The sequence below is a fragment of the Oreochromis niloticus genome, linkage group LG2 (genome assembly GCF_001858045.2).
Source record: "Oreochromis niloticus isolate F11D_XX linkage group LG2, O_niloticus_UMD_NMBU, whole genome shotgun sequence".
Classification (NCBI taxonomy): Eukaryota; Metazoa; Chordata; class Actinopteri; order Cichliformes; family Cichlidae; genus Oreochromis; species Oreochromis niloticus.
Genome location: NC_031966.2, coordinates 27164399 through 27191109, shown reverse-complemented (window position 1 = coordinate 27191109; position 26711 = coordinate 27164399). Strand labels below are relative to the sequence as shown.

The 26711-nt window shown below is 40.5% G+C and overlaps 4 protein-coding genes across 5 annotated transcripts; 3 read left to right on the top strand and 1 right to left on the bottom strand.

Moving 5' to 3' along the window:
• Window positions 1–122: 122 nt before the first annotated feature.
• On the top strand, window positions 123–8264 carry si:ch211-153b23.7 (uncharacterized). Its single transcript, XM_005467870.4, has 7 exons — window positions 123–396; window positions 4060–4210; window positions 4643–4786; window positions 4978–5106; window positions 5227–5457; window positions 5710–5835; window positions 6213–8264. The coding sequence occupies exons 1-7, from the start codon at window positions 239–241 to the stop codon at window positions 6438–6440; spliced, it is 1167 nt and encodes a 388-aa protein (XP_005467927.1). The 5' UTR covers window positions 123–238; the 3' UTR covers window positions 6441–8264.
• A 141-nt stretch (window positions 8265–8405) lies between these two features.
• zgc:174917 (probable alpha-ketoglutarate-dependent hypophosphite dioxygenase) lies at window positions 8406–11920 on the top strand. Of its 2 annotated transcripts, none has more exons than XM_019367596.2 (7): window positions 8406–9413; window positions 9773–9963; window positions 10173–10425; window positions 10505–10596; window positions 10709–10848; window positions 10943–11047; window positions 11137–11920. In XM_019367596.2, exons 2-7 carry the CDS (start codon window positions 9834–9836, stop codon window positions 11221–11223), a joined length of 807 nt encoding a protein of 268 aa, XP_019223141.1. In that variant the 5' UTR covers window positions 8406–9413; window positions 9773–9833; the 3' UTR covers window positions 11224–11920. The 2 variants fall into 2 exon arrangements, with proteins under 2 accessions (XP_019223141.1, XP_003445994.1); XM_003445946.5 differs by having other exon boundaries at window positions 9747–9963; window positions 11137–11919.
• A 3120-nt stretch (window positions 11921–15040) lies between these two features.
• Window positions 15041–24535, top strand: si:ch211-153b23.4 (uncharacterized). The gene is made up of 10 exons (XM_003445947.5): window positions 15041–15198; window positions 20035–20225; window positions 21074–21187; window positions 21271–22947; window positions 23052–23151; window positions 23244–23392; window positions 23482–23594; window positions 23679–23768; window positions 23874–23996; window positions 24086–24535. The coding sequence occupies exons 2-10, from the start codon at window positions 20126–20128 to the stop codon at window positions 24287–24289; spliced, it is 2670 nt and encodes an 889-aa protein (XP_003445995.1). The 5' UTR covers window positions 15041–15198; window positions 20035–20125; the 3' UTR covers window positions 24290–24535.
• si:ch211-153b23.5 (ES1 protein homolog, mitochondrial) lies at window positions 17809–19574 on the bottom strand. Its single transcript, XM_003445896.5, has 5 exons — window positions 19442–19574; window positions 18852–18964; window positions 18547–18718; window positions 18259–18460; window positions 17809–18167 (listed from the first exon to the last, which is right to left on the bottom strand). The coding sequence occupies exons 2-5, from the start codon at window positions 18957–18959 to the stop codon at window positions 17975–17977; spliced, it is 675 nt and encodes a 224-aa protein (XP_003445944.1). The 5' UTR covers window positions 18960–18964; window positions 19442–19574; the 3' UTR covers window positions 17809–17974.
• Window positions 24536–26711: the final 2176 nt, after the last annotated feature.

The following is a 26711-nucleotide window of genomic DNA, read 5'->3' as shown; positions in this document are numbered from 1 at the left end:
GGGTACAATACTTTCAACAGCTAAAGTACGGTGGGACAGACCCTCCTCAGCAAAGAGCTGGAACAGCTTGTCACTTCCTATTCACTGCATCATGTGGCTCATGGTCTCGGCTACTTCCTCTTTTCACTACGTATCAATACTAGACGACAGTATTTACTTTCCACCACACACACTGGGGAGGCTGTATGAAGAACAACTAGTTTGAGGACTTCATGACAATTTACATATTCGATTTATAATGGATGGAGATCTGCTGTCTTTGTCATCTTCCTCCTCGTTATCATCTTCAGCAGCAGAAGCAGAAGCAACAGGAGGACAGAAAGATGCTTCACCTAAGAGTGACAGCAGCCTTCCTCAGAGCCAACAGGAACCCAAATCAGCTGAAGAAGAGTTGTGGTGAGTGTGTAAGTGTGTGTGAGTGCGTGTGTGTATATCTACGTATGAAATAGAAACAAAAACAGGAAAATATGCCGTAAATCCTGTCAATCACAGCCTCAAATCCATACTTCTCATGGTAAGATTTATGATGGCTACCTATACTGTACAAGGGCTGCTGAGTTTCTGTCCACCTAAAAAAGTACATAGTTTCAGAGCCCGAGGTATACAATAAATATTTAGGTGTCATTTTAACAGTCGTCTCGTCAGTGCCTGTAAGCTCTTCCCTTTTAGAAATGCTTTAAAAAGACTCAAACTCCCATTGTAGATAAAGTCCTTTTTCTTGTGAGATGTTTGTAAAGATATTTGTGTAGTTTTACGAGGAAGTTCCCCTCAGTGAGAGGAGGAATAAAGAGTAACTGCGGAGTTTCCCATGAGATCACCAAAAAAACGTAGGCTTCAGTTCACTGTTTCGCAAGACTTGGTTTAAATACAAATGCCACCAAAATGTCATTTCTTGCTTAATGTCAAGAAATCAACCTTTTAAAAAAGTATAATTTATGTGTCTTTTATGTTTATTATGCTAATTATATGCTACATATTAAACATACATGTGTGTGTGTGTGTGTGTGTGACTAATATTCTTTATTCTCAATGGGGAACAGTATTTACGCATATGATGAGTCTGTCTTAAAGCAGCCTCGTCCGCCTCCTCCTGTGGGGCTTTAACTGTGGCCACCCCACGCACAAGTAGAGTGATATTTGTCAGGGTTACCAGCAAGAAGGAAAGATTTTTTTCTGTCTACCTCTTTATTATATGACATGACAGTAAATTACCATATTGCCGCAGAAGGCAGTAGCATTTTGGTGTGGTGATGGCATATGATTGAAAACTTAGTGAAACTGGGTCACAGAGTGTGTATCGGCTGTCAAAGCTGGAAGAGAAAAAGCTCTGTATCAGGGAGACATGAAGCATAGTTGCCCCAGTGGGATGGCTGAATACACAGCGTTAGCTTGCCAAGACAGGGTTTTGGGCATGGGTGCATTTGTATTTAATGCCGTACTGGCCACTAAAGTTAGGCTCCGTTTCATTTCATTGTGTTTCTTTACAGCTTCTGCCCTCATGCTGCACCTCCCAAACTGCAGAGCAGGGGGTTCATTGTAGTTGATTTCCCTATTAGTGACCATAAACAGTCTGTGCTAAAGCCCTTTGCGCTCTCGTCGAGCCCAGAAATATGACAGATGGCACAGAGTGTAAAATTAGACAAGCAGTTTTAACCATGGTTACACTTGCTTTTTGTATAATAACCGTTTCAAATCTCAGAACAGGCTTTGAGCATTTTAAACGAACCAAAGGAACTTTTGCAGAATTTCTTCAAGGTTTTTGAAAATATCAGCTTTTCAGAGAACAAGGAAAAAGTCACTGTTCTGAGCTTTGTTAACAACATTCGTTTGATTGTCCAGGGCTTTCAGCAGTTCTCAGAAAAGCATAGTTTTTAAATGAGGTTATACAGGGCACTGGTGTATTTGGAGGAACTTTTGAGGTTTGTTTTGTCGTTGCTAAGCTAAACTTTTGGTGCCCAAAATTAGTCACACTAGACATAGAATGAAAATTTTAAAAAAAACAACTTCCCTTAATACTGTTCCTATAATCACAAGAGGACACAGAATGTATTGTCCCATTAGAGAAACTGATGAACCTGACAGCAAAGTTATCTATTTAAATAAAGGTTAGCACAGAGGGGCATGTAGGTCCAAGTAGGGTTTGAATCTGGTAGCTGGGGCCTTTTTACATGTACTTTGACTTCCTGGAAGCCAAGTTTGGGGGGATTCCCACAATCCTATCTCTATCAGCCCAGACTACGCCCTCTCAACCTGTGACAGCTGCGATAGGCTTCAGGTAGAGGTGGGCAGATCGAACCAGATATCCATAATATCGGTATCATTTTTTGAAAATTAAAAAAATATACCACAGACATAACATATGTTATTTATAGCCTATAGCAGATTTACAGATTTAAACAAGAGAAGCTAACCCAAAGTGCTTTAGAGAAAGGTACATTTGCATTCCAGATCTCCAAAATCTCCAAAAATCCCAGTTTCTGTCACCCAAATGCAGAACTAGGAAAAAAAAAAGTAAAGTAAAAATCACAGCTTTACTCAACGCTGGAAAAAACAACAGAGAACAACAACTAACTAAACTACTGTAGGGATGTACACGTGGATGTAAACTCATACATCATGAGTGAAAACGCAACAAAGAACAAACGGAGACAATAGATGCACAGCAGAAGCAAGAATGGACACACCTGGGGTGCACAGGCAGGAGACTATCAAAATAAAACAGGAAACAACACACTCGACCGAGACACATGAAGTTGACATAGGACGTGAAAGGAGAGGGAAATCAGACAAACACGGGGACATGACCAGGGAGATAAAGGATAACAAAACTCGGAGATTAGACAGACTAAAACAAGAGACACTGATGATAAGGCAGAGACGAAACCAAGGAACAGACTAAACACGAAAAGAGAACTAACATACACTGCTCTCTCCTGCATACGCCATCTTCACAGCTATCAGTACTGTATCGGCAACACTGGCCCTGCATTTACTTGGTATCGGATTGATCCATGTGTGCAGTATTGCACAACACTAGCTTCAGCGACCCTGAAATGGATAAATGGAAAAAAATGGATGTATGGTTAGATTTACTTATTTTTAACAGATTACATCACATTTATATATAAAAAGAGTCTTGCTAGCAATAGTAATAGGTTCTAAAGTTAACCCATTGTGCCACTTTGCTCATGATTAGACTTCCATGTTCCTATTTGTGGCTATTGCCTTGCTGCTTTCTGAAATTGTGTAACACAGATTTTCACATAGCAGGACACTGAACATAAGTGGATGAAAGCATGTGTTTGCGGAGGAGTTTAGCCTTGAGGGGAATGAGGTATGATCGCAAATTGTTATTCTTTGTAGTACTTAGCTCTGTGAGGTTGCGGCAGTATTTTTGTGTTAAGAAGCCCTGCGGCCTGCATTCACGGTTTTGTGTGTTCCTCCGTGAGCAGATACCCCACCTCCCCACCCTCGGGCTTCTTCTCCCCCTTTCGGCTGCCGCTCTCTTAGCTGCTTCTTTTTAAGTAGATCTCTTATCAGAGCTGGTAGAAAGGAAGCTAGTTTGTCTAATTAGGCCTTGCAAATATTTTTCGTTCCTGCATGCAGTTCAATAGAAAAGTGCATTTTCCAGGGATCATCACCCACGTTGTTTCCATAGGCTATCAATGCGCAGACACATCGGATAGTAAACAAACTTTGATATGCCAGGAGAGACACTGAGAAGAACATCGCTCTGTGTGTGTGTGTGTGTGTGTGTGCCTGAGTATTTTGAGTGCATAATGTGACTATGCATTTGTGTGTGTGTGTGTGTGTGTGTGTGTGTGTGTGTGTGTGTGTGTGCGTGGGTGTGCATAATGGCTCCTATTCGATTCACTGTAAGTGCACTCTGCGGGAGTGGGCGTTCAAAAGTACCTTGACTTTTTTTTAAGTGTACATGTGTTGGCTTATTAATGGAAATCCTTTTCTGATGTTCTTCATCATGATTTTATTTAAGGCAAACTCCATATCCTCTTCTGATATGTATGCATGCGTAAACAGCATCTGTGTGTCGGTGTGCAGGGCGCAGGAGGAGAGTCCCGTGGCTGACAGGCTGCTGTCCACAGAGGAGCAGGTGACTCTGATCACAGAGAGTCTGACAGTCACCTCGACTGACCAGGAGAAACTGCTGCTGCTCAACAAGAACACTGAGCTCCGCAGAGTCAACAAGGAGGTACAGCATCGCATTAAAACCGGCACATATCCTCTGCTGGCCCGCATTTTATTGCTGATGTTGGCAATTACATTTAGTTCTCTCTGAAAACCAGAGGAGAACTGTGGGTGTTGTGTGAAAACTGCTGCAAAGCTGTGAAGAACCATCATTTGAGTTCAATTTTTCACTATTATACAACCTCGGCTTCCTGATTTTAATTAGTTGCTTCTTAATAAAAAAGGGAACTGGTTGGGGGTGGGTAGGGGGGTAACTCTAATGCATTTAGAGTAAGAATGAAGTGCCTGGCTTCAGTTTGTGATGCCAGCATTGTTGTGACGACAGACAGAGTGACGGAAGTAAAGATTAAATGAACGATGCTATTGATTACTGCAGTGGAGGCCTTGGCAGTAATGACTGTTGTGAGATGATGATGGTGATGATGATGTGTCACAGCTGATGAAGCTGAACGAGGACTGGGACCAGGTGTACCGCAGTGCCACGCTGCGACTACAGCACAGGCTGGAGGCTTTGGAGCTGGAGAACAGCGCAATCAAACAGCTAAACAACAGACTGCTCCTCAAAGTTGAACATCAGCAGGTAAATGCAACAATATTTTAAGCGCTAACACGCCACCGCACGATTTATTCTGGGCATTTGCTTATATACTGAGAAGTGGGTGTCACAGACAAGGGGATTCCTAAACAGTTATCTTGCGCCTGTTATAAATAGCCATCGATAATAGATGTGGTTTGCATGTGTGATATTTGTTGCTATATTTGGGATTGCAGAGTGCAAAGGAGTACTATGAGCAAGCATTGATGCAGGAGCTGAAGAAGAACCAAGAGCTGCAAGAATATATCAGACTGCTGGAGAACAGGTTGCACCACCCAGGGAGAGACTTTACACCTGCCAAACCGGTATTGCTCCTGTCAGAGGGTCTCACCTGGACCTGATCACATTGTGCATTTTCTTTTCTTTTTTTTCAGTTGTATGATCACAGTGTTGCTCATCTCTTTGTCTTTTTTTTTCCATCAAAGGGAAGCTTTACTACTGTGATGCGAGGTCCAGCTCTGGGCCCGGGAAGTCATCCTGACCTGTCTTGCGGCTCTGGACAAAACCCTTCACCCTCCTTTTTCCCAGCTTCTACCAGCCCAGAGGCTGAGTATCAGCGAAAAGGCCAGGCCAGCAGTTCCCCACTGGGAGCGATGGAAAACTCCAAGCAAGAAGTGCAGGATTTAAAAGAGCAGCTGGAGGCACTGAGATGTCAGGTGGGCTGCTCTCTTCTGCACAGCTTCCAGAAATGTGTCTGTTTCTAATGAGACGAGAACAGAATTGATGTCGACTCGCTGTTGCCAGGGAAAGATTTGCTTAATGCTGAAAGAGACTTCAATGAGGCGGTGAACTGCACCACCAAGTGGTGGCTCTGTGCCGCGCAGACATTCATAGTAATAAGCGTCTGCAGATTGCAAGATACGGCTTTAACGCTGGCTCGCTGCCATGTTTTTGTCTTGTGTCAGCAGACTGAGATATATGAGGCAGAATATCAGACAGAGCACAACGACCACAAGCACACGCTGCAGGAGAACCGAAAGCTGAGGAAGAAGAGAGAGGAGATGCGCCAACAGGTGGCACTACTGCAAGAACAGGTAGTGTTTTTATCTACGCACAAGAGCACACAATCACACAGGCGAACACACCCACATTCATACTTAAATCCCTTAAACAAAGATTATGAAGCCTGCCTGCTGTCTGATCTTGATCCAAACCTTGCAAAATAAATGTAAAGCAATAGAAAATTCATGCAGTGACTGGTTATTTCTTTTGGTTTATAGTGTCAAACTAGAGACTTTAATGCCATATTTTTATTTATGCAATATGTTTAAACATATTGTAGTAGGCATATATGATTAATCCACAGCTGCTCCAAATAAAAAAAAATGTACGGATTAAACCCCTTTCAGCTTCGACCTTAATGTCTTAAAGATGTGTTTGTCACTGGAATCTCGTGTGTTTTTCCCATCAGCTTAAGATATATGAGGATGACTTCAGACGGGAGCGGTCGGACAAACAGATGCTGCAGAGGCTGCTGTTACAGAAGACGTCTGAACACAAAAACCCTGTGCTCATCCACCGCTGTAATAACGAGCAGCAGCTGCTAGGGGGCGACAAGAGACCACAAAACGGAGAGAAAAGGAAACAGCACCACCCACTCTGCCCAAAGCACCCTAACAGGGACAAAGACTCAGTGTGAGACTTAGAGAGTCATGTTTACAGAAAATGATTGCCTGGTAACATCAGACTCACTAAATGTGTCAGCAGCTCTCAAAGGATCTTAAGTACTAAGTCTCGTCTGGAAAAGCATCATTAGACAAAGTCAAACTCTTTAAGTAATTTTTTTAAGCACTTCAGCAGAAACATTTGCCAGTGTGTACATAACTATCACTGCTGCAAGTTTGAAGTTTCCTTATAGTGTAAAAAGAACAACTTTATGAAATATTCCCTTCACAGTCGAAGAGAAACTGAAACAAAAAGAACAGAAAGAGAAGTAGGAGCCCAGAACTGAGCGAGAAGATGAGCGAACCAAAAACTCTAGTTCGAGCTAAACAAACACCTCACAGATCCTCAACTGACAGATTCACTGTTTGTGCACAAATGTGCTGGTTTGTGAAGGGAAGTAGTTGCACACTGCTGTACGTATGACATCATCACTTAGAACAAACATAACCTGACAAGTTTCAGAAGAAAGTTCCTTCTTTTATTTTTAAGGAATATTTTGAAACTATAATGACGTCGTTACTTAACATGACAGTTTTCAGCTGTGCTAACTCGATCACTTACCCACATAACTTAACTTATACCTTAATAATTTAGCAACGCGGGACTGACATTGGTTGAAGATGTGCCTGTGTAGATAGTTTAGTCAAAATCAGGCATGATTTATGAATGTAATTCATGACACTTGCATCGTTTCATGTTTTTGATAAGGAGTAAATATGCTTTTATTAGGATTAACATATTTAAGTCGCCTTTTGAATCTTTCACTTCATTGCAAGACTTTTGTATAACCCTTTTTTGTAAAAGGTCATTTAATATCTATAATTTTTAATTAAAGATACAGATAATTAATATCACTAATAATTATATTTTCATTAGTTTGTGTAATTAAAGATTGTTTAAATGGCATATGTTGTATATACCATGGTGTTGTAACTATGGATATCGTGTAGTACAATCATGATTTTACTGATCAATGATCATTCCTGGCATCTCACAAACACAGACAAGGTGTTATGTTATGTTATTAACATAAGGTTTAGCTTCATACTAGTCATCGTAATAATGCTTATATATGCATTACAAATTACTTACTCTCATATGGATTCATAAATGACAGTTGTGGCTTTATTAAACTGTCTGTGTAATGTTCATAGATACTAATTGGCTAATATACAAAGCAGTTATTAGCCAATTAGTAAACATTATAAAATAAAGCATGATTTGATGATCAATTTTAATACATGTATTCACATTGATTCAGCATACCAACACAGCTGTGCCGTTTATGTAGTTCTTCAATGGACGCATTGCACTGAACCATCAAACCTATTTGCAATTTCAGAAAGTTGTAAAAGGAAGTAGGTTTGAGTGGGTTTTTTTCCTCAGAGGTTAATGTTTTTGCAGTCTGAAGGAAGTGGTTAGTGTTGCTGTGCCTTTTTACTGCTAAGTGGTCTTTGTCTTCACTGAAACCAGAGGTCACCAAAGAGTGACTGGAGGGGTTTTCCTAAACAAGATTTTCCACAGCATACTTCCAGGTTTTTGTAACAGGCTGTGAAAGGTTGCCTGTCTTTGTATTAAAGGGTTGTTATGTTTATTCGGTCATTGATTCATTGATTTTCACAGATATATTTAAAAGTAAAATTGCTTGTCAGCACCAAAGTGACAGAAGGAAGTCACTGTGGAAGGTGTTGTTTGTTTGTCACACTGAAACCGATCTGCATCCTCAAACTGATGGGTTGTTTCCATGCTGCTCATTTATCTCTTTTTCCAGTTTATAAATAAAATATATTGTTATTAATCTTCCCACAAGACCTTTTATTGAATCTAGTTTGGTTTTTTATCAGCTTTTATCACTGAAATAAAATGACACAAGTTATGGTTATGGTTATAAGGTTATGCTTTTATTGCATTGGCACTGTGTTTGGGATTTTTGCCATGCTGAAAAATTAAGCCGTTCGCAACCAGGTGCTTTCCAGATGGTGTTTTACGGTGGATCAAAAGAGGTACTGACATCAGTGACATCAATCTGGACAAGAGCCCAAACACCAGTGGCTGAAATGCAGCCTCAAACCATGACAGAGCCTTCACCGTGTTTTACAGATGGCTGTAGAAACTCACTGTTTTACGTCTATCTTGACCTGCTGCCCACAGATGTGCTCAGAAGTTTACATATGGGCATAGCTGTCAGTCCAGTTCTTGTATAATTTGGGATGCCTTACCCTTTTCACCCTCTTTCCCTTCATTATGAATGGCTTCTTGACAGCCACCCTTCACAGAGACCATTTCTGATGAGACTTCAGTCAAGAGTAGATGGTTTAACTGAAGCACCAGATGTATTCCTGAAATCTTGTCTCAAGTCTTTCCTGGATTTTTACCTATTTTTTAAGGACAGAAGAGGCTTGGTTCAAAACTTTTACACAGCACCACAGATATAATAAGAAAGGACGGAGAAAAATGAAACAAACAATATGAAGTATGTCTTTGTCTCATCGGTCTCTCATTCTGTAAATTCCTGACAAGTAAGAGAACATGCTGAACAAAAGGTTGTGATGAGCAGGGGAATTTAGTCAATGAATTCATGTTGCTTGAAATGTTATTGTTACTTGTATTTCACAACATGTCACACCTTTAAAATACCATTTCTTTTTCCTGATGGTAAAATGTGGCTCCGGGCTAACAATACCAGCACATACATCCTTTTTCCATGCTGCCTTGGCTGTCTTGAATCGTTCACTGCTCTGGTATTCATTGACTTGAAAAGTATGTGAGTCATGGGATAACTGTTGTGTAGCACAATTTCAAAGCAAAGAAGTTTTACGATGACACAGAGAGAGGAGTTCCTTGGAAGGTGGGTTGTACACTATATAAACCTGTGCAGCAGAAGCATTGGAGAGCATCCAGGATCCAGACTCAGAGAGACACCAACTGAAAACTGAACAGTGCACAGGTATGATGCTATTAACACATTTACTCCAGCAGTTATGGTTAATAATAACAGCTGTATTCCCTGTGGTGCATTCTCCACATTTCACCAAGTTATACATTTCTTATTTTACTTGTTTTTTACTGTGGTTTTGCCACTCCAGAAAAATAAGTCAGTTTTGCACCTCTGTAGGGTGTTTTCTTAATCTGCTTTAGTCCACAGAACAAACATTGTTTATATGGTTTATTTTCACCCATCATGGCAAGTGGGCAGGGCTTTTTTATTTTTATGTCACTGAAAACACGAAGGAAAACAGGAACTGTTCTGCCTTACCAACTCTTTCTATATCTTCTCTAGCCCTTAAATACCACCCCGACAAACAGCTTCTACCTTATAAATTCTGAAAAAGTCTTAGCCATCGTCTGTGAGACAAGTCCTGCAGAGATGACTGCATCCACAGAGAAACTGCGAGAGAGCTACAACCAGCAGGGCTTCCTCTCTGCACTGCCTGTGCTGAATGAGACAGAGCTGAGGGAAGCCAGAGATGCCTTTTCTAAGTTGGAGATGGAATTTGGTAAGTAGCACACAGCGATGAAGAGAGATGGATAACAAGACAATGCTAGTGCAGAAAAGGCAGTTGAGAAAAAGTAGCAACAGATCATTAATGAGTTAAATTTATTTTCTAAAAGTACGAATATACATAAAAGTAATTAAAACTAGTAGGCTAAATGTTGCCCTGTTTTTTTCTAAGGAAAGCTGCGTTATGTTTATACGTATCTCCAGGTACTAAGTACACGCAGTACAGCCTTCACAATGTTCACCTTCAGTATCCATGGGTGATGAACCTGACCAAACACCCTCGCATCCTGCAAGTGATCACAGCTGTCTTGGGCCCAGATGTCATCCTGCTGGATTCCCGCTTCATCTGCAAATACCCAACACTGGTCAAACCAGCCGAGGAGGAAAAGATTGCCCAAAGCAATGGGCATGCTGAAAAAGATGAACTTCCATACGTTGCCTGGCACCAGGACATGAGGTAAATTTTACTCAACAGGCAAAGAAGCAAACACGTGTTTGTTTTGCTTTCCTTTGTCTCACTCTATTTGTTTGTTCAGGTACTGGGGTATCGCTGGTGGCCCTGTTCTTTCTGTGTGGCTCGCTTTGGATGACTCACTAAAAGAAAATGGTGCCCTTCAGGTTATCCCAGGTATTTCATCTGCTTTAATGTTTTGTTTTGTTTTTCTTTTATGCAACTTGCTATAAAATGTGCTTTCTAAAATCAGCAGTCTTGCTCACAGTGTTGAGTTTTCCTCCTGTAGGCAGCCACTGCTCTGGCATGTTGCCCCATCGCCAAGCCCTCCGCCCTGGGAACATGCTGTCAGTGAACCAGGAGATCCCAGAGGAGCTGGTGCAAGTGGAGGAAGCTCTGTTATGCCCTCTGTTAGCTGGACAGATGTCTGTGAGTTCGGTTTTATACTTAACTTAGAAGGTTATAAATGAGGCTAAAGACATTGTATGTTGAATGAATGACCTTTTGTTTCTTTAACATATAGATTCATGATGGACTCCTTGTGCACGCAAGTGATGCCAACACATCACAGAAGAGACGCTGTGGGTTTGTGATCCGTTACGTTCCCACCTGTGCTTACCCCATAGAGGTAAGGCCGACGTTTTTCCCTGTTTTGAAAGAATCAGTTTCATCTCGTATTTTTCCGTTTTACTTACTTCTTTTACTTCTGTTTCTTAGGATCCTGATCGTCCAAGGAAGTTTCATGCAACAAAGTTGGTCAGCGGGACAGACGCATTCAATCATTTCTCCAACAAAAGCATATGAATGCTTACTGCAGTCCAACTTGCAAGACCAGGAGTTAATATATGTACAGAAATATAATGTGTTTTTAAAGCAAATGTTTAAGTTTATGTGATCAGCTACATGAAATGTATCCTTTCATTAATCACATGTCTACATGACTTTTCACCTAGTAACTTGTGATGAACCTATGCAGATACTAACTGCTTCCTGTTTTTAAAGAACATTTAGATGTAGAGAAGTGAAACCTCAGCTCGTTTTCAAGAAAATACACACACACACACACACACAGAACAATCTTGTATAAATAAAAAACGCAGACAGTGACAAAGCGCGAGTCCATGAGTGTCTCCTGTGCGAGTGCTCTGTGACCGTCCTCGCGAGTGAAAGAACTGCAGTGTTTGTGTTTTCTAACTCAGGAGTCTTGGCTAAAGAAAGAACGGCAGGGTGATTTAAAGAAATCCCCTGTCATAAACCAATCAAATTTCAGATTTCTGTCAAATTTATTACATTTCTGTAATTTTATGACATGATTTGCTGTGTTTAAATTCCTTTAACACTATATAATGAATTAATTAAATAATTTAATGTGTGGAAACTGGGTTTTTTGTGCCATAAACTGGTTTGTAAAATTTTAAATAAATGGTAAATTGCATACAAACAAAAGAGACTCACAGCAATTCTGTTTTTCAACTAAAATCTTTATATTATATTAATGACGAAACATCTACAGTATGTCAAAAACCAGTTTAGGATGTTTGCTTTGTGTAACAGATTTTTTTTTTTTTTTTTTTTTTGTTACTCAAAGCACTACATTCCTATTTACAGGGAGTGCAGAATTATTAGGCAAATGAGTATTTTGTCCACATCATCCCCTTCATGCATGTTGTCTTACTCCAAGCTGTATAGGCTCGAAAGCCTACTACCAATTAAGCATATTAGGTGATGTGCATCTCTGTAATGAGAAGGGGTGTGGTCTAATGACATCAACACCCTATATCAGGTGTGCATAATTATTAGGCAACTTCCTTTCCTTTGGCAAAATGGGTCAAAAGAAGGACTTGACAGGCTCAGAAAAGTCAAAAATAGTGAGATATCTTGCAGGGGGATGCAGCAGTCTTAAAACTGCAAAGCTTCTGAAGCGTGATCATCGAACAATCAAGCGTTTCATTCAAAATAGTCAACAGGGTCGCAAGAAGCGTGTGGAAAAACCGAGGCGCAAAATAACTGCCCATGAACTGAGAAAAGTCAAGCGTGCAGCTGCCAAGATGCCACTTGCCACCAGTTTGGCCATATTTCAGAGCTGCAACATCACTGGAGTGCCCAAAAGCACAAGGTGTGCAATACTCAGAGACATGGCCAAGGTAAGAAAGGCTGAAAGACGACCACCACTGAACAAGACACACAAGCTGAAACGTCAAGACTGGGCCAAGAAATATCTCAAGACTGATTTTTCTAAGGTTTTATGGACTGATGAAATGAGAGTGAGTCTTGATGGGCCAGATGGATGGGCCCGTGGCTGGATTGGTAAAGGGCAGAGAGCCCCAGTCCGACTCAGACGCCAGCAAGGTGGAGGTGGAGTACTGGTTTGGGCTGGTATCATCAAAGATGAGCTTGTGGGGCCTTTTCGGGTTGAGGATGGAGTCAAGCTCAACTCCCAGTCCTACTGCCAGTTTCTGGAAGACGCCTTCTTCAAGCAGTGGTACAGGAAGAAGTCTGCATCCTTCAAGAAAAACATGATTTTCATGCAGGACAATGCTCCATCACACGCGTCCAAGTACTCCACAGCGTGGCTGGCAAGAAAGGGTATAAAAGAAGAAAAACTAATGACATGGCCTCCTTGTTCACCTGATCTGAACCCCATTGAGAACCCGTGGTCCATCATCAAATGTGAGATTTACAAGGAGGGAAAACAGTACACCTCTCTGAACAGTGTCTGGGAGGCTGTGGTTGTTGCTGCACGCAGTGTTGATGGTGAACAGATCAAAACACTGACAGAATCCATGGATGGCAGGCTTTTGAGTGTCCTTGCAAAGAAAGGTGGCTATATTGGTCGCTGATTTGTTTTTGTTTTGTTTTTGAATGTCAGAAATGTATATTTGTGAATGTGGAGATGTTATATTGGTTTCACTGGTAAAAATAAATAATTGAAATGGGTATATATTTGTTTTTTGTTAAGTTGCCTAATAATTATGCACAGTAATAGTCACCTGCACACACAGATATCCCCCTAAAATAGCTAAAACTAAAAACAAACTAAAAACTACTTCCAAAAACATTCAGCTTTGATATTAATGAGTTTTTTGGGTTCATTGAGAACATGGTTGTTGTTCAATAATAAAATTATTCCTCAAAAATACAACTTGCCTAATAATTCTGCACTCCCTGTAATGTGAAGTGAAGTCTACTTTTTGAAATTAAACTTTTTAACTCTTAAATTTTAACATTTTCCTGTTCAATTCTCATCATAAACAGAGCTGCTCATACAGCTGTTAACATATACAGTAATGTGCAAAAGGCTTAAGCCAACTCTCGGTTCTGTATATTTTCCTAGCAAAATGGCTAATAGGTAATATAAATGGAAATGTATATTCTAACAAGCTTAAAACTAAACATTTGTTGTGATCACCTTTATGCTTCAACACAGCCTGAACTCTTTTAGGCAGATTTCTTGTCATTTCTTTAAGTAGTTTTCAGGAGTAGTTCTCTAGATTTCTTGTAGGACATTCAAAGCTCTTCTTTGAATGTCGGCTGCCTTTTTGTTCCATTCTCTGTCATTATGATCCCACACTGCTTCAATAATGTTGAAGTCTGAGCTCTGGGGAGGCCAATCCATGGCTGATGGTAGATTTACATAGGATTTTTGCAGCTATCCTATCCAACGCCACTGGCTGAAATGCAACCCAAACCATGACAGAGCCTCCACCCTGTTTTACAAATAGCTGTAGACACTCACTGTTGTACCTCTTTCATAACCTCCTTTGTACATATTGATGACTGCTTTATCCAAAACTTCAAATTTGGACTCATCACTGCACCTGTAGCGGTTGATGTTCAGTCCAGTTCTTGTGTAATCTGCAGAGGTGCAGTGATGTTTGTGAGCAGGTACGGTATGTTTGAGTTGTAATTTGTTTCAAACACTATTTCACCACAGTAGTTCACATTATACAACTACAACTGCGCATAAAGTCTTCTGTCTGACCATCTTCGTACATACTGCTTACACCTCACTCCTCTCTGCATGAGTGTTCTTTTTTTCATTCTTTCCTGTGGGGTGGAACTCAGCTCTCTCTAAGTCTGATGGTGTCTCTCTCTCCTTGGTGAATTCTGTTTTGTAGCGCTTTTCACAGAGTTAATGTCAGAGTTAGAGAAATATTTGACAGCGCAGCGCATGTATTCCACCGTGAAATCTGTGTAACAGTTGACCTGTAAACAATAGTTACCGTCAGTTCCTGACTCTTCCGCGTATTGAAGTTAGAAGGCAACTGTGTTGCCTGCGTAAATCCCCCCGTATTTACTGTAATGTATTACGAAGCTTCGGGCAGAGCTGGAAGAGTTGGCACGACCCGCGCATGGATACCGATGGTTGCACCCTCTTGCAGTAAAGACATGGTATGTTGTGTCACAATAAACCAGCTGATGAAGTTATTTCTCTGACTCATCTACACAACATGATCACTACATATTTTTGCTTCATATATATATTTATATATATATATATATATATATATATATGTGTGTGTGTGTGTGTGTGTGTGTGTGTGTGTATATATATATATATTTTCAGCATTAAACAGCTGCATTCGAAGAAGACAAAGGGAAGGTTCAAAGGCAGTGACACCAGTGGCTGTCTTGTTGTATTTGTACCAAAAATGGGCAAGATAATCACGGAAATCTGATTTGCTTACGTCTGCAGCACCCAATTTAACCTCCTAAGACCAGAACTCCTTCATGCATGCATTTTTATTTCTCTTTGCTATTTGGGCTGATTGTAACCTGGTGAGTGTAAAAACAAAGAATTCATTCTTTACCTGATTTTTTGTTTCTGAGAAAAATAATATCCACGTATGAGGACATTCGTTTTAAATTTCGATAGAGCAGTGGCAGTAAAATGTCCTCGTAAGTGGATATCAGGCCCTTATAGAGCAAAATTTTATATTTTGGTCTAGAAAACCCAAAATTTGATGTCCACATATGTGGACGCAAGGTCCTAGAAGGTTAAGGCTAATTTAATATGGCAAAAACATGTTATCTTGGCTGTGAAATTTGTAATAGCTGGAAGTGTTAAAATTGTTTATTATATAGTGTTAAAATGTATTTATTTGGAATGAGACGAGGACATGTTTGCAAAAAAGTGGGTAACGTGATGGGTGGATGGCTCGAAGCTGTGGGCGCAGTGCTAAAACGTTGGCTCTGTCCTGTAACTCTTCACTGAGTGTTTAGAGCTGAGTCTCTTTGTCAGTAGTGATAGTGTTTTACTACAACTGAACAAGCACAACTGAACGAAACTAAACATTTTCCAGTTTTTCAGTTGCATGTTCGCTCGGAAATCGGTGCATAATTACAACGTGTTTGCGTGTCTTTTCTCGATTTTCGTGGTTTCATTTCTATCAGAGCCACACAGACACACCGTACTTAAATTTCTAAAGCATATAAATGAATGTGACTGTGTCAGTGTCTCTGAGTTTAATAAGTACCTGCAATCTCGCTGAAAAAACGAACAATGCGCGCATTTACGCAGGTGGCGCAGTAATCTTTATTAGCACAGGGAGGGGTTGAGATCTGATAGCAAATAATAATTTGCAGCTCTTACAAAATGCAAGTCACTGTTACACACGGATTTCAGGCATACAAGGTGAAATAATTTGTAATAAAGGATAAATCTGGATAAATCTTACAGTCTCACAGTCCCAACCAGACAAGTTCACACTTATAGAAAACCATGTTGACTCCTCTCCATCCTCCTCTCATTCATTTCTCTGATGGAATCACGGACTTACACTGTATTATTTTAGTTACGACATCAATCCCATCTTTTCCCTCCCTCATGGGGTGTGCTTGTTTCTGAGCCGCTAATTTGTGCCGTTCTTGGCAGGTAATTATCGAAATGAACCGACTGCATCCTCGTGTATAAATTGGGGCACTGTTAGAGCACCCAAAGAACTTTTCATTCCCACGAGCCCATTTTTGCCAACGCATCATCTCGCTAATTTCAGTCACAGACATGAACCTGTGTCTCTTTGGTAAACTCATACAGCAGCTGATGCTCGACGCAGACCGTTGGCTACTAAATAAGATCACCCTGAGAGATCACGATGACAGTGTAGACTACTCACTTTGCCTTTATCAACGTTCTTGCATGAAATATCCTATTCTTAAAATAACAAGAACTGCTAAAATTGTATATATTGTAAGGACGCGTTTAATCGTTTGCCTAAATGTTCCGCAGAAGTCGTTCTGGGATATTTTTAGAGATATGTCAAAAATATTTGACACTGTAGTGACAACATCATTACAGGTGAAGAGAGTGTGTTGAGAAGATCAGACTAGTACTTTAAGCAGCTCATGAATTAAGTAAAGGATAGAGAGAGGTGGACAGTGAATCAGGAAGTGCAGAGGATTGATGTAAAGTAAAGGCAGCTATGAGGAGGATGAAGAGTGGAAAGGTGGCTGGTCCAGATGATACCTGTGGAGGTAATGGCGTTTTAACCAGACTGTTTAATGCAATCTTAGAAAAGGAGAAGTCTTTATAGATCTGGAGAAAGCATATAATAGGGTATCAAGAGAGGAACTGTGGTTCTGCATGAGGAAGTCAGGGCAGTTTAAATAACCATGTTGACGCATGAAGTTACCCCGGCAACATGTCCAGGGTGCAAACTGTCTTTTGTCTCATATCTGCTCACATGAGCTTCAGGTCCTGGAGATGCAAAGTATAATGAGAGATTAGGAAAATGGATTGAATGAAAAATAAATGATAAAGGTCCAGTTAGTTTGTCAAACAAAGAAGCAAATAGTCAAGTGTGCAAAGCAGTCTAATCCACATGGAGAACTCACTGTATGAAAGAAGGCAGGTGGCAGTCTACACACCTGCCAGCATTCAACCCATTACAACCCCTTTCAATTCCCCAGTGTTTCCCAGCGACAACACTTGAACCGGATATTTGACAGGCAGTGAGACAATACTGTTAAAATGTTACTGGTGACATAGGGCTCCTTTCCATTAAGTACTTTATCATTAAACAATGCAAGCGTTTTGGTAGGTACACATATTTCTTACTCCATGTGTAGTCGTATGAAAAAGGTTGTATGGGGAACCTCGGGCAAACAAGCCAATTGAAACGACACAGAAAAAGTGCATGAATAATTCCAAAAAAATAACAAAAAACGTTTTGCTGGCCACAAAAATAGTTATTAATCTGTTACTTTGCTTAAGGATACTGACTGACTTTTGCCTACAAATGAGAATCTCCAGTCTGTTCATCCAGTAAACCCCTCGGAGTAATAAAGCAGCCAGTTTCTATCACGATAGGTTTGAACATTATGGATTTTTGTATTATGGGTATGTCAGGAGATTATTGAATGACGTGTAAATAAGGAAAAACAATTGAATTGTGTTGTTTTTGTTATATAACCTTTTATTGAAATTGTTAGGGCATTCAAAGTTTCACATCAGGTCAAAACAAAAGTAGGAAATAGGTAAGAGAGCTTGATAAGCTTGATAGAAAAAAGGAAAGAAAAAAGCACCCCATAGATCACTAATGTGATTAAACTCTTGTTAAGCCAGTTTCAGTGTTTCTTTAACCATGGCACCTATTCCATCATAGACTTTGTGAATGGGAGCGTTGCACATGAAGGCAGAGGTGGTCACCAGCTTGTTTTTGGCGTCAACATGAACTTCTTCCACATCTTTGTTCACGTGTTTGCAGCCCAAGTCCTTCAGGGCGCCTGCTGTCTGAGCATATGGCCACCTGATGACAGGAAGAAAAGGCACTGTCAGAGCGGCTGACTGATGTAGTTTTGTACCCACATTAACATCTGATAATCAACTACTTCACCCACTTGTCACACTCTTTGTCCTGCCCCACGGTGAGCTCGCAGCCCGGCAGGATTTTTCCAGCCAGGATGGGCGCTATGCAGCACATGCCCAGCGGCTTTCCAGCTTTGTGAAAGTCCTTGATGACCTTCTCTACATTTGGCTGGACGGCACAGTCCTTATTCTTCACTGCCCAGTCGCTCAGGTTCTTAGCCACACCGAAGCCCCCTGAATGAGTACAAGAGAACATCACAAAAGTGCAACTAGCACAACAGAAAGACACAGCTTGTGTGTTTTATTCTGTGGTGTCTCACCTGGGATGATGGCAGCATCAAATGCTGAGACATCTAGCTTGGCCAGATCAGTCACCTCACCCCTGGCGATACGGGCGCTTTCCTGCAGGATGTTTCTCTTCTCTTCTGTGGGTTTCCCCTCGCAGTGGTTTACAACATGCATCTGATCTGCATTTGGAGCAAACATTTGCACCTGCATACACATGAAAGAAGAGGTTAGCCTCTGCAAGATTAAGGGATGTTGTAGGAGTTCAAATACTTCCAAATGTCACAGGGTTCAGATAAGTACAAAGATGAATGTGTAACAAGCCTTTTCTCGCCCTTACTTTTGCTCCTGCACGACTCAGGTGGACAAGGATGGCAGAGGCCTCGTGGACCTCTGTGCCGTCATAGACTCCACAGCCTGACAGAATGACTGCAACACGCTTGGCCATGATTCCTATAAAAACACACACAAAACAATCTTCCTTTAACTGAACATCAGCCAGCATGGACTATGGACTATTTCTTTCCCAGTCCGATATGATAACTAATTAGTTGGCTAATCACTGCTTCTGTGCCACCTGTTCTGCGTTCACATAAAATTTTTACATGAGCAGGTGAGTCATGAGTCCCAGGCGTGCTGCCGCTGCCAGGTAACACTTGACACCAGTAAACTGGAGTTACAGGATCGGGTGTTTAATCTGATGAATAATCAAGTTGTATCAAAGAGTAGTTTCGTCTGAACAGAGTTTTTCTTCTTTGCATGTCATGAATGAATGAATGAATGAATGAATGCCTTTATTGTCTGCAAAGAAAACTGCAAGCAAATGGCTAACAAAACAAATCTATCACTTGGAATTATCCTTCATTCATCAATGTTTGTCTCTAAAACGTAACTTGGGCAGTACAAGCAAAGACGGATGGATTTTCTCACCTTGAACGGCTGTCGGTCGGCTAGTTCTTCAGCTGTGCGCAGCAGAGTTTTCCAGTAGAGGTGTGATGACTGAACTCAGAAGCAGACTCTTTATAATCCCTCCCGGTGTCTCCTCCCCTAACAACTCTGTAGCCCGACAGACTGACATCATCCGCGTTACCGATAACGAGGAAAACGCTGAGTCATTCCGCGTTGCAATAAAGTTGTAATAACATGCTGAGTTATGAAAAGAAAACATGAAAGATAAGCCACGAAGCTACTGCATTAAAAAATCAAGTTCACTTCTTTGGCCTAACTTTTGAAAAAAGTGGCATATTAAAGCCACCGGGAATGGAAGACGTTTGTGAGGTGTGATAGGAATATCTGTCTTATCCTGGTTTGGATTTTTTGCAGCGGGGGAATGGTTAATAATTATTAATTAATTAATAATACTCTTTTTTGCATGATTCGGTTTAACTTTTAGGTATTTATCTGTGTATTTTACATGTTGTGCAAACTTCCAAATAATGACTACATTTTATTTTATTTTATTTTTTATGCAATGTAAAACATGTGCCGCTGTACCTAAGTGATTCATTTTAGACACACAACAGATGCCTGTTGGATATTCCATGGGCGCTGCCCGTGTTATTTCCCGGTGAGACGCGGTTCGCCCTCTCAAGTGTCTGCTGATGTTACGCCCACATGTATAAAACTCAGCCTCCGTCGACAGAGGGAGACACTACAGCCATGGCTCAAAGCGGCTCTCTGCACATATCCGTCGGCATCCTGAGCATCGCCGGTGGTAAGCTTATGGTTTGCTTTCGGAAGTGTTACCAGCTTTGTGTTTGTTTTGTTTTTTTCATGTAGACTATCATGGTGAAATGTGCGCTCATATTAATATCTTATGTCACATTAACATGTGGTGAAAATAATGAAGTACATTTTAATAAAGTGATTTAACTAAACTGCTGTAAGTGACCTCGAACAGCCGTCTGTCGTGAACGATATCAAGACATTTTAAGCCAGAAAGAACATTTCTGTAAGCTGCCATAAGTTTACGAAAAAGTGATTTTTATTTATCCTTTAAAAGAATATAATTAAGATGATAAAAACCTCTTTTTCAAGAGCTCTATAAATATATTTTAAGTTGAAAAAGGAGTAGTGTTAATATAGTGCAGAAGACAGAGGTACAATAATTCAGTCACAAGGATACTTGCAAAGATGTTATGTCTTTATTTTCTATGTAACCTCTTTGAGAATCTTGTTGAATACAGCCTATTTACCAAAATAAGTAAAAATATTAGATGAAATAACAACTACACACACTTAGAAAAGCTGAAAATCACTTTTAGCATTATTTTTTAAACTATGCAGTCTGCTGTAAATAAATAAGAGTTCATAATAATAAAAAACTAATTCATTATTAATTATGATTTAATAATTAAAGAATAATATAAACAATAATAAAACAATATTTTATGATGATCCTTCTAAGGTTGTTAAGTTAACTTAAAAAACAAACTAAAAATAGATGTGAAAAAAAAACACTTTAGTTAACCAAAAATAAATAGAATGGTTTTTTTTAGGTAAAAAAAAAATAAAGAGATAAAGATGAGAAATAAAGATAAAGTCAGTGATTTTATCCTACAGGTTCACTCCTGCTTTTGGTGAATGGTTATGGCAGCACGCCTGAAAAAGATTTGGTCCCCCACACTGCACTGGGGATTCTGCTTCTCATCACCGCAGCACTTCTGGCTTACTCAGGTTTGTTTAGGTTTGAGTTTTATTATTGCATGCTGTCATGTAGCTGTAAGTGTTTCTCCTGACCCTGCCTTGTTTTTTCCTAGGAATCCGTCACAGTCTGTCCCACGGCCGCCTGTTTTCCACCTTGTGTCTCACTGTTTCTGCTCTGTGGTGTGGCTCTGGTCTGGTGTATATCCTGGGAGGGCAGAGTGTCATACAGCCCACACAGCTTAGATTCGCATTCGTCCCAGGCCTTGCGGCGTTTATCTTGGCCTTGCTCATCATAGGCATTGCTGCTGTTGTAGCAAAGAAAGCAGTTCTCTTTCTCATAGCTGTTGGTATCTCCTTAGCTTCTGCCCATCAGATCGCAGGTCTGTCAGCGGTAGGTTTTGGCCTGTATGCCACAGCTGCTAACTACTTCCTTGTCTGTCTGGTGTGTCTTTACTTTGGTTCTGGACGTCTGCTGTCTGTGATCACTCACGGTAAAGTGGAACTTCCTGGAACAGGTGTGCAGAAGAAAGCTGAGCTGAAAGCAGAGCAGAACCAGGGGTGTAATGATGCCGTGTCAGTGAGTTTGGTGATGAATTTATTATCTGCATCTGTACTAGCCTGTCCCCTGCTAGGTGTGGTCCCTGCACTCTCTGTCGGTCATGTTCCCTGGCTGTGGACAGCTGGCGTGTTCCAGCTCGGCATGTGTATCCTCTTTTACAGAGGTATGGATATGCTGGCTGCCACTTTTTATGGCTTCACTTCCCTGTTTGCGTTTGCAGAGGGTTACAGTGCCCTGCTGTCATTTTATTCCATTCAGCCTTACTCACCTGTTCCCTTTCCCGTTGTCTTCTCAGTTCTTTTCTTCATACTGGCTCTGTTCAGTACTCAGAAGGACCTGCTGGAGGGCTTCTACCAGCTATTCTTTGTCGCCTATTCTATTGCTCTTGCAGCCCAGCCTCAAGGCTTCTTCCAAGCAGGCACTCAAGGTGTCCAGGCAGCTATATTTGTGGCTTCTGCTTGCATGCTTTTGATTACCACCTTTAACATGGCCTCTAGTACCAAGATTCCCACAGGGCAGAGCTGTTTCAAGGCTTTAGTTGGCAGGATGCAGAGCGTTACTCTTAGAGCACATGACAAAGAATTGCACACACCTTACCTGGGGTACTCTAAATATGCAGATGCAGAGGTGTTAGGTCATGCATCTAATGTGCTGGCTACATTCGCAATCACAGCCACAGTAGGTAGCCAAAATCCTCTCTTTGTGCTGATTCTACCCTGGGTGGTCATGGCTGGCGGAGCACTGGAGCTGCTGTGCGGCGCAGTAGCCTTTGCTCGGGGTAAAACCTTTGAGAGCACAGTCTTTATTCTCTATGGGGTGATGTGGACGGTGTGGGGGCTGACACGATATGGCGGCCTGTATGGGGAGACCAGAGGTCTTAACGTTGCTGTTGGGATCATTACCTTCCTTGTGTTCAACATTTTAGTGACAGCTGCAGCGCTGTTTATGAACGTCGCATGGTTTGTCTACGCATTTACCTTCCATCTCATACTCATCAGCTTCGTGCTGGATGCCATGGGCTCACTGCCTTATGGCTATGACATAGGAGTCACAATCATCTTTGGCCTTGTCAGTTTTTATTTTTTCTTGGCACACATTTTCAATAGCACCTTCAAGTCTCCTCAGATCCCCTTAGGAAACCCTATTATCAAGCTGACTGGAGCAGGGGGAGGGGCAGCTGTCTGTCCACATTTACCAGCCCGTAAAGCCACATCTGTCCTAGAGATTGCAGGTAAGATATAAGATACATTGATGCTGAGTCCTCAAATAAGCAGATGTTAGTATGCTGGATGTGGGTTTCATTTTACTATCACTCCCTCTTCTTTCTTCATGCAGAAATCATGAAAAATGGCGGCATATGTGGAATGCCTACTGACACCGTCTATGTGCTGGTGGCCGCTTGCAACAGACCTGATGCTGTAATCAAAGCTTACAAGTGAGTTTCCTATTTCATGTATTTCACTTGTCCCTGAGTGTATTTATAGCTGTCTAATTCCTGTTAAATCTCACTGTTTTGTTTGGCTTCAGGGTGAAGAAGCAGGCAGAGGACCGTCCCATGTCCATGTGGATCTCCTCCGTCAAGCAGCTGGAGCCGGTGCGACACCTGCTGAGCCCTCTGCTTCTGGACTTCATGGAGGCTGCATGGCCATCTTCCATTAGCATGGTTATACCAAGAGGCGAGTGTAACACTGTGTGTGGGTGTGTCTGTGTGCTGGTGGGATTTTTCTTATTATCATCATTTTTTGTGTCTTGCTTTCTCACACAGGCCCGTGGATGGAAATCTTTGGTTTGGGAGATGCTGCCAAACACATTGGGACTCCACAAAGCATTGCTATCAGAAACCCCGACTGTTCTGTAGCCACACATCTCATTGGTTTGGTAAGGGCCATTAATATTGATCATTGCATGTCCTAAATTGAACCAAAATCAGTGAATACCAACTTCTAATACTTATTCCTACAGGTGGGGCCCATTGCAGTAACATCAGCCAACCCCACAGGTGAAGCCGATACAACTCACCACAACCAAGTGTATGCCAAACTGGGAGACAAGGTAATGATGATAATTTAGTTAATGAAGACTAAATGAACTGCTCATTCCTAATTTTTTTCAGTTTTTTTTAGTTTTTACTGAACTGGATGTGGTTTTGTTTCTTAGGTGGATGGAGTGTTATGTGATGGACCCTCCCCAGAGAACATTGCATCTACTGTGGTCGACTGCACCAAGATTGAAACTGGACAAATTGGTTTCTTTAGAGTCGGTCTCATTCCAAAATCAAAGGTAATATAAAGATCACACAGTCATTCTCTCTGTTGTAGTAATTTGGTGGTTGTTTACTTTGAAACCTGCTATTTTTGTCTGCTTTCAAGGTTCTTCAAATCTTTGAGGAGGTTCAGAGGCGGCACAGACAAGGGCAGACGAATCCTGCCTTTCAGGATGATACGGAGCAACCACTTACAGAAAGAGACATTTCAGAAGTGGGAAGCACCGAAGATTCGGGAAGAGAGTCTGAAAACTCAACACCCTCCCCGCCTTCACCTGAAGAAAATCAAGTCGTCGGGAATGGATCGTAGTTTTTATGCATTGCTTAAAATATATTAAATAAACACAGCCTAAATAAATAAACCAGCTGGGAAATCACATGGAGAAACTAACTGGGTGATTTGTAATGTACTTAATAAAGTGTTATTTATAATGTTTTCCCTTTTGTCTGAAAATTACAAAATTACAATAATGCACCTTTTAACTTTTCATGTTGAAATATAAAACTGCATTTGATTAATTCTAAATGCCAATGTCCCTATCCATAAAATACTGTGTGAAAAAAGTTGTGTTTTCTTTTATTCTTTGACAAGTCATAATGTTCATAATGACATGTGGGTTTTTGATTATAATGAAAGTAGCTGATTGTGTCATAAGAGTATTGCAATTTTAATGTGCATTATTAAAAATAACAATAAGTAATGAAATTAGTAACAAATGTCTAATCTTACTATGATGATGTATGCATCACTGTATGTCCGTAACAGGGCTAATCTGAATACTCTGGATTTTCATATAAACTGCATGCATTTCACAATTCCCCTGCAAATGTGATGTTACATTTGTTTGCATTTGTTGCACCTGCAACGTGCATAACTTATAACTACATAACGTATAACAATCACCAAATGTTTTATCCAAGGGAGAATTTAGTTCAAGCCATCAGAATTATTATAGCTTTGAACTTCTAATTAGCTTTTATTTTGATTTAGTTTTGACTTTTTTTTTCTAGTCGTTTACTATCAGCAGTTTGCTTGTTTCAGTTTGGTTTTTATTGGTTTCAGTGCTAATTTTAGTCTTTAGCAGGGTATAGTTTTATTTAACTATAATAACCTTTTATAATAACCTGTAATAGACTTTTGCTTGTGATGATAAAATAAGCTTGCATTTACATTGCACTTTTGAAGACTAAAAGTCACAAAGTACATTACAAAATAAAATAAGATACAACATACAACATTAATATACAAACATAAAAAGAAGAAGATCCAACCAGTTGGAAAACTGTTTTTCTGTCTGTAAAAAGTGATTTTATCCAGTCAGTTAAATGAGGTGAAAAACATGTCAACGTGTTAATTTCCTTAATTTACATCACTACTAATTTTATTAATATAAATGTGATTAATAAATCGATACCATTTCAGTAGACTGAGCATTGCAGTATATGACATGAGTTATCAACTGTTCCAAGTATACCACTGTTTTTACCCCTTAATTAAAAGCTGGACCAATATTAGAAAATCATCTTTTAAAAGTGTATTAACGGAGCCTAGTCACCAGGAGAGAGCAGACTGTGTTCTGCTCGAGCAATTTTTGTATTTGACTTTGTAAAAAAACAAACTAAATCAAGTGAAGGCATCCAAATCTATCTGGTTACGTTTAGGCACTTAAAACTACAACGATTTTGTAGTTTTGGTTCAAATATTTCCCTTTCCAATACTAATGTTTCACATTAACTTCATGATTTATATATTTAATGCCAAGCAGTCTTTCATAAGCATGACAAGCTGACAGTAGCTGTTTTACAGCATTATTTTGTGAGAAACATCACTGGCACAAAAGAATGCCTTGCATGAGAGAAACAAAACAGTGCTCCTTGTCACCCTGGGAATGGAAAAAATGTCAAGATGTATCTAATATAGTTTTACGAGAAGAAGCATGAAGAAACAAAACCATTTATTTGTTGTTGTTTAGAGGCAAACACAGATCACCCCTAATGTTTCTAAGCAAATTCTTCTTTAAAAAAAAATCGTTTCAGAGAAGTGCAATTCAATTCAAGTGATACTCGTGTATTAATAAGCAACTCTTCATACATTCTTTGTCACCCTATAAAAAGTCTATTACCTGATACCGGAACCAGGAAATATTCAGGTCACTTTTTCTGAGCATCTACAGGCACGGCTTTTTAAACACAGTGAGTGGATGGCCCTGAAGTCTCAACAAAAAATCAGCAACATTGTGACACTAAAAGACACTCATCTTATAAAACGGTATTAAAAGTGCATAGATTATCAGTCAGGAGACAGCAGTTTTTGCCCTGTTGGTGAAATTTGTGTGAAAAACTGCTTTGTTAGTTTTAGGAAGTACTGTGTTTTTGGTTAAATATGTCAAAAACATCCCCACATGATGCTGCTACCACCATGCTTCACTGTAGGGATGGTATCGGCCAGGTGATGAGTGATGCCTGCTTTCATCCAGACATGACGCTTGCCTTTCGGGCCGAAGAGTTCAGTCTTTGTTTCATCAGACCAGAGAACTTTGTTTCTCATGGTGGCTTTAGGCAAACTTCATGTGCTTCTTACTGAGGAGTGGCTTCATCTGGCCACTTTACCATGGTTGTCCAGAAATGGTTGTCCTTCTGGAATGTTCTCCTTTGTCCACAGAGCAGTGCAGGAGCTGTCAGAGGGACCACTGGGTTCTTGGTCACCTCCCTGACTAAGACCCTTCACCCTG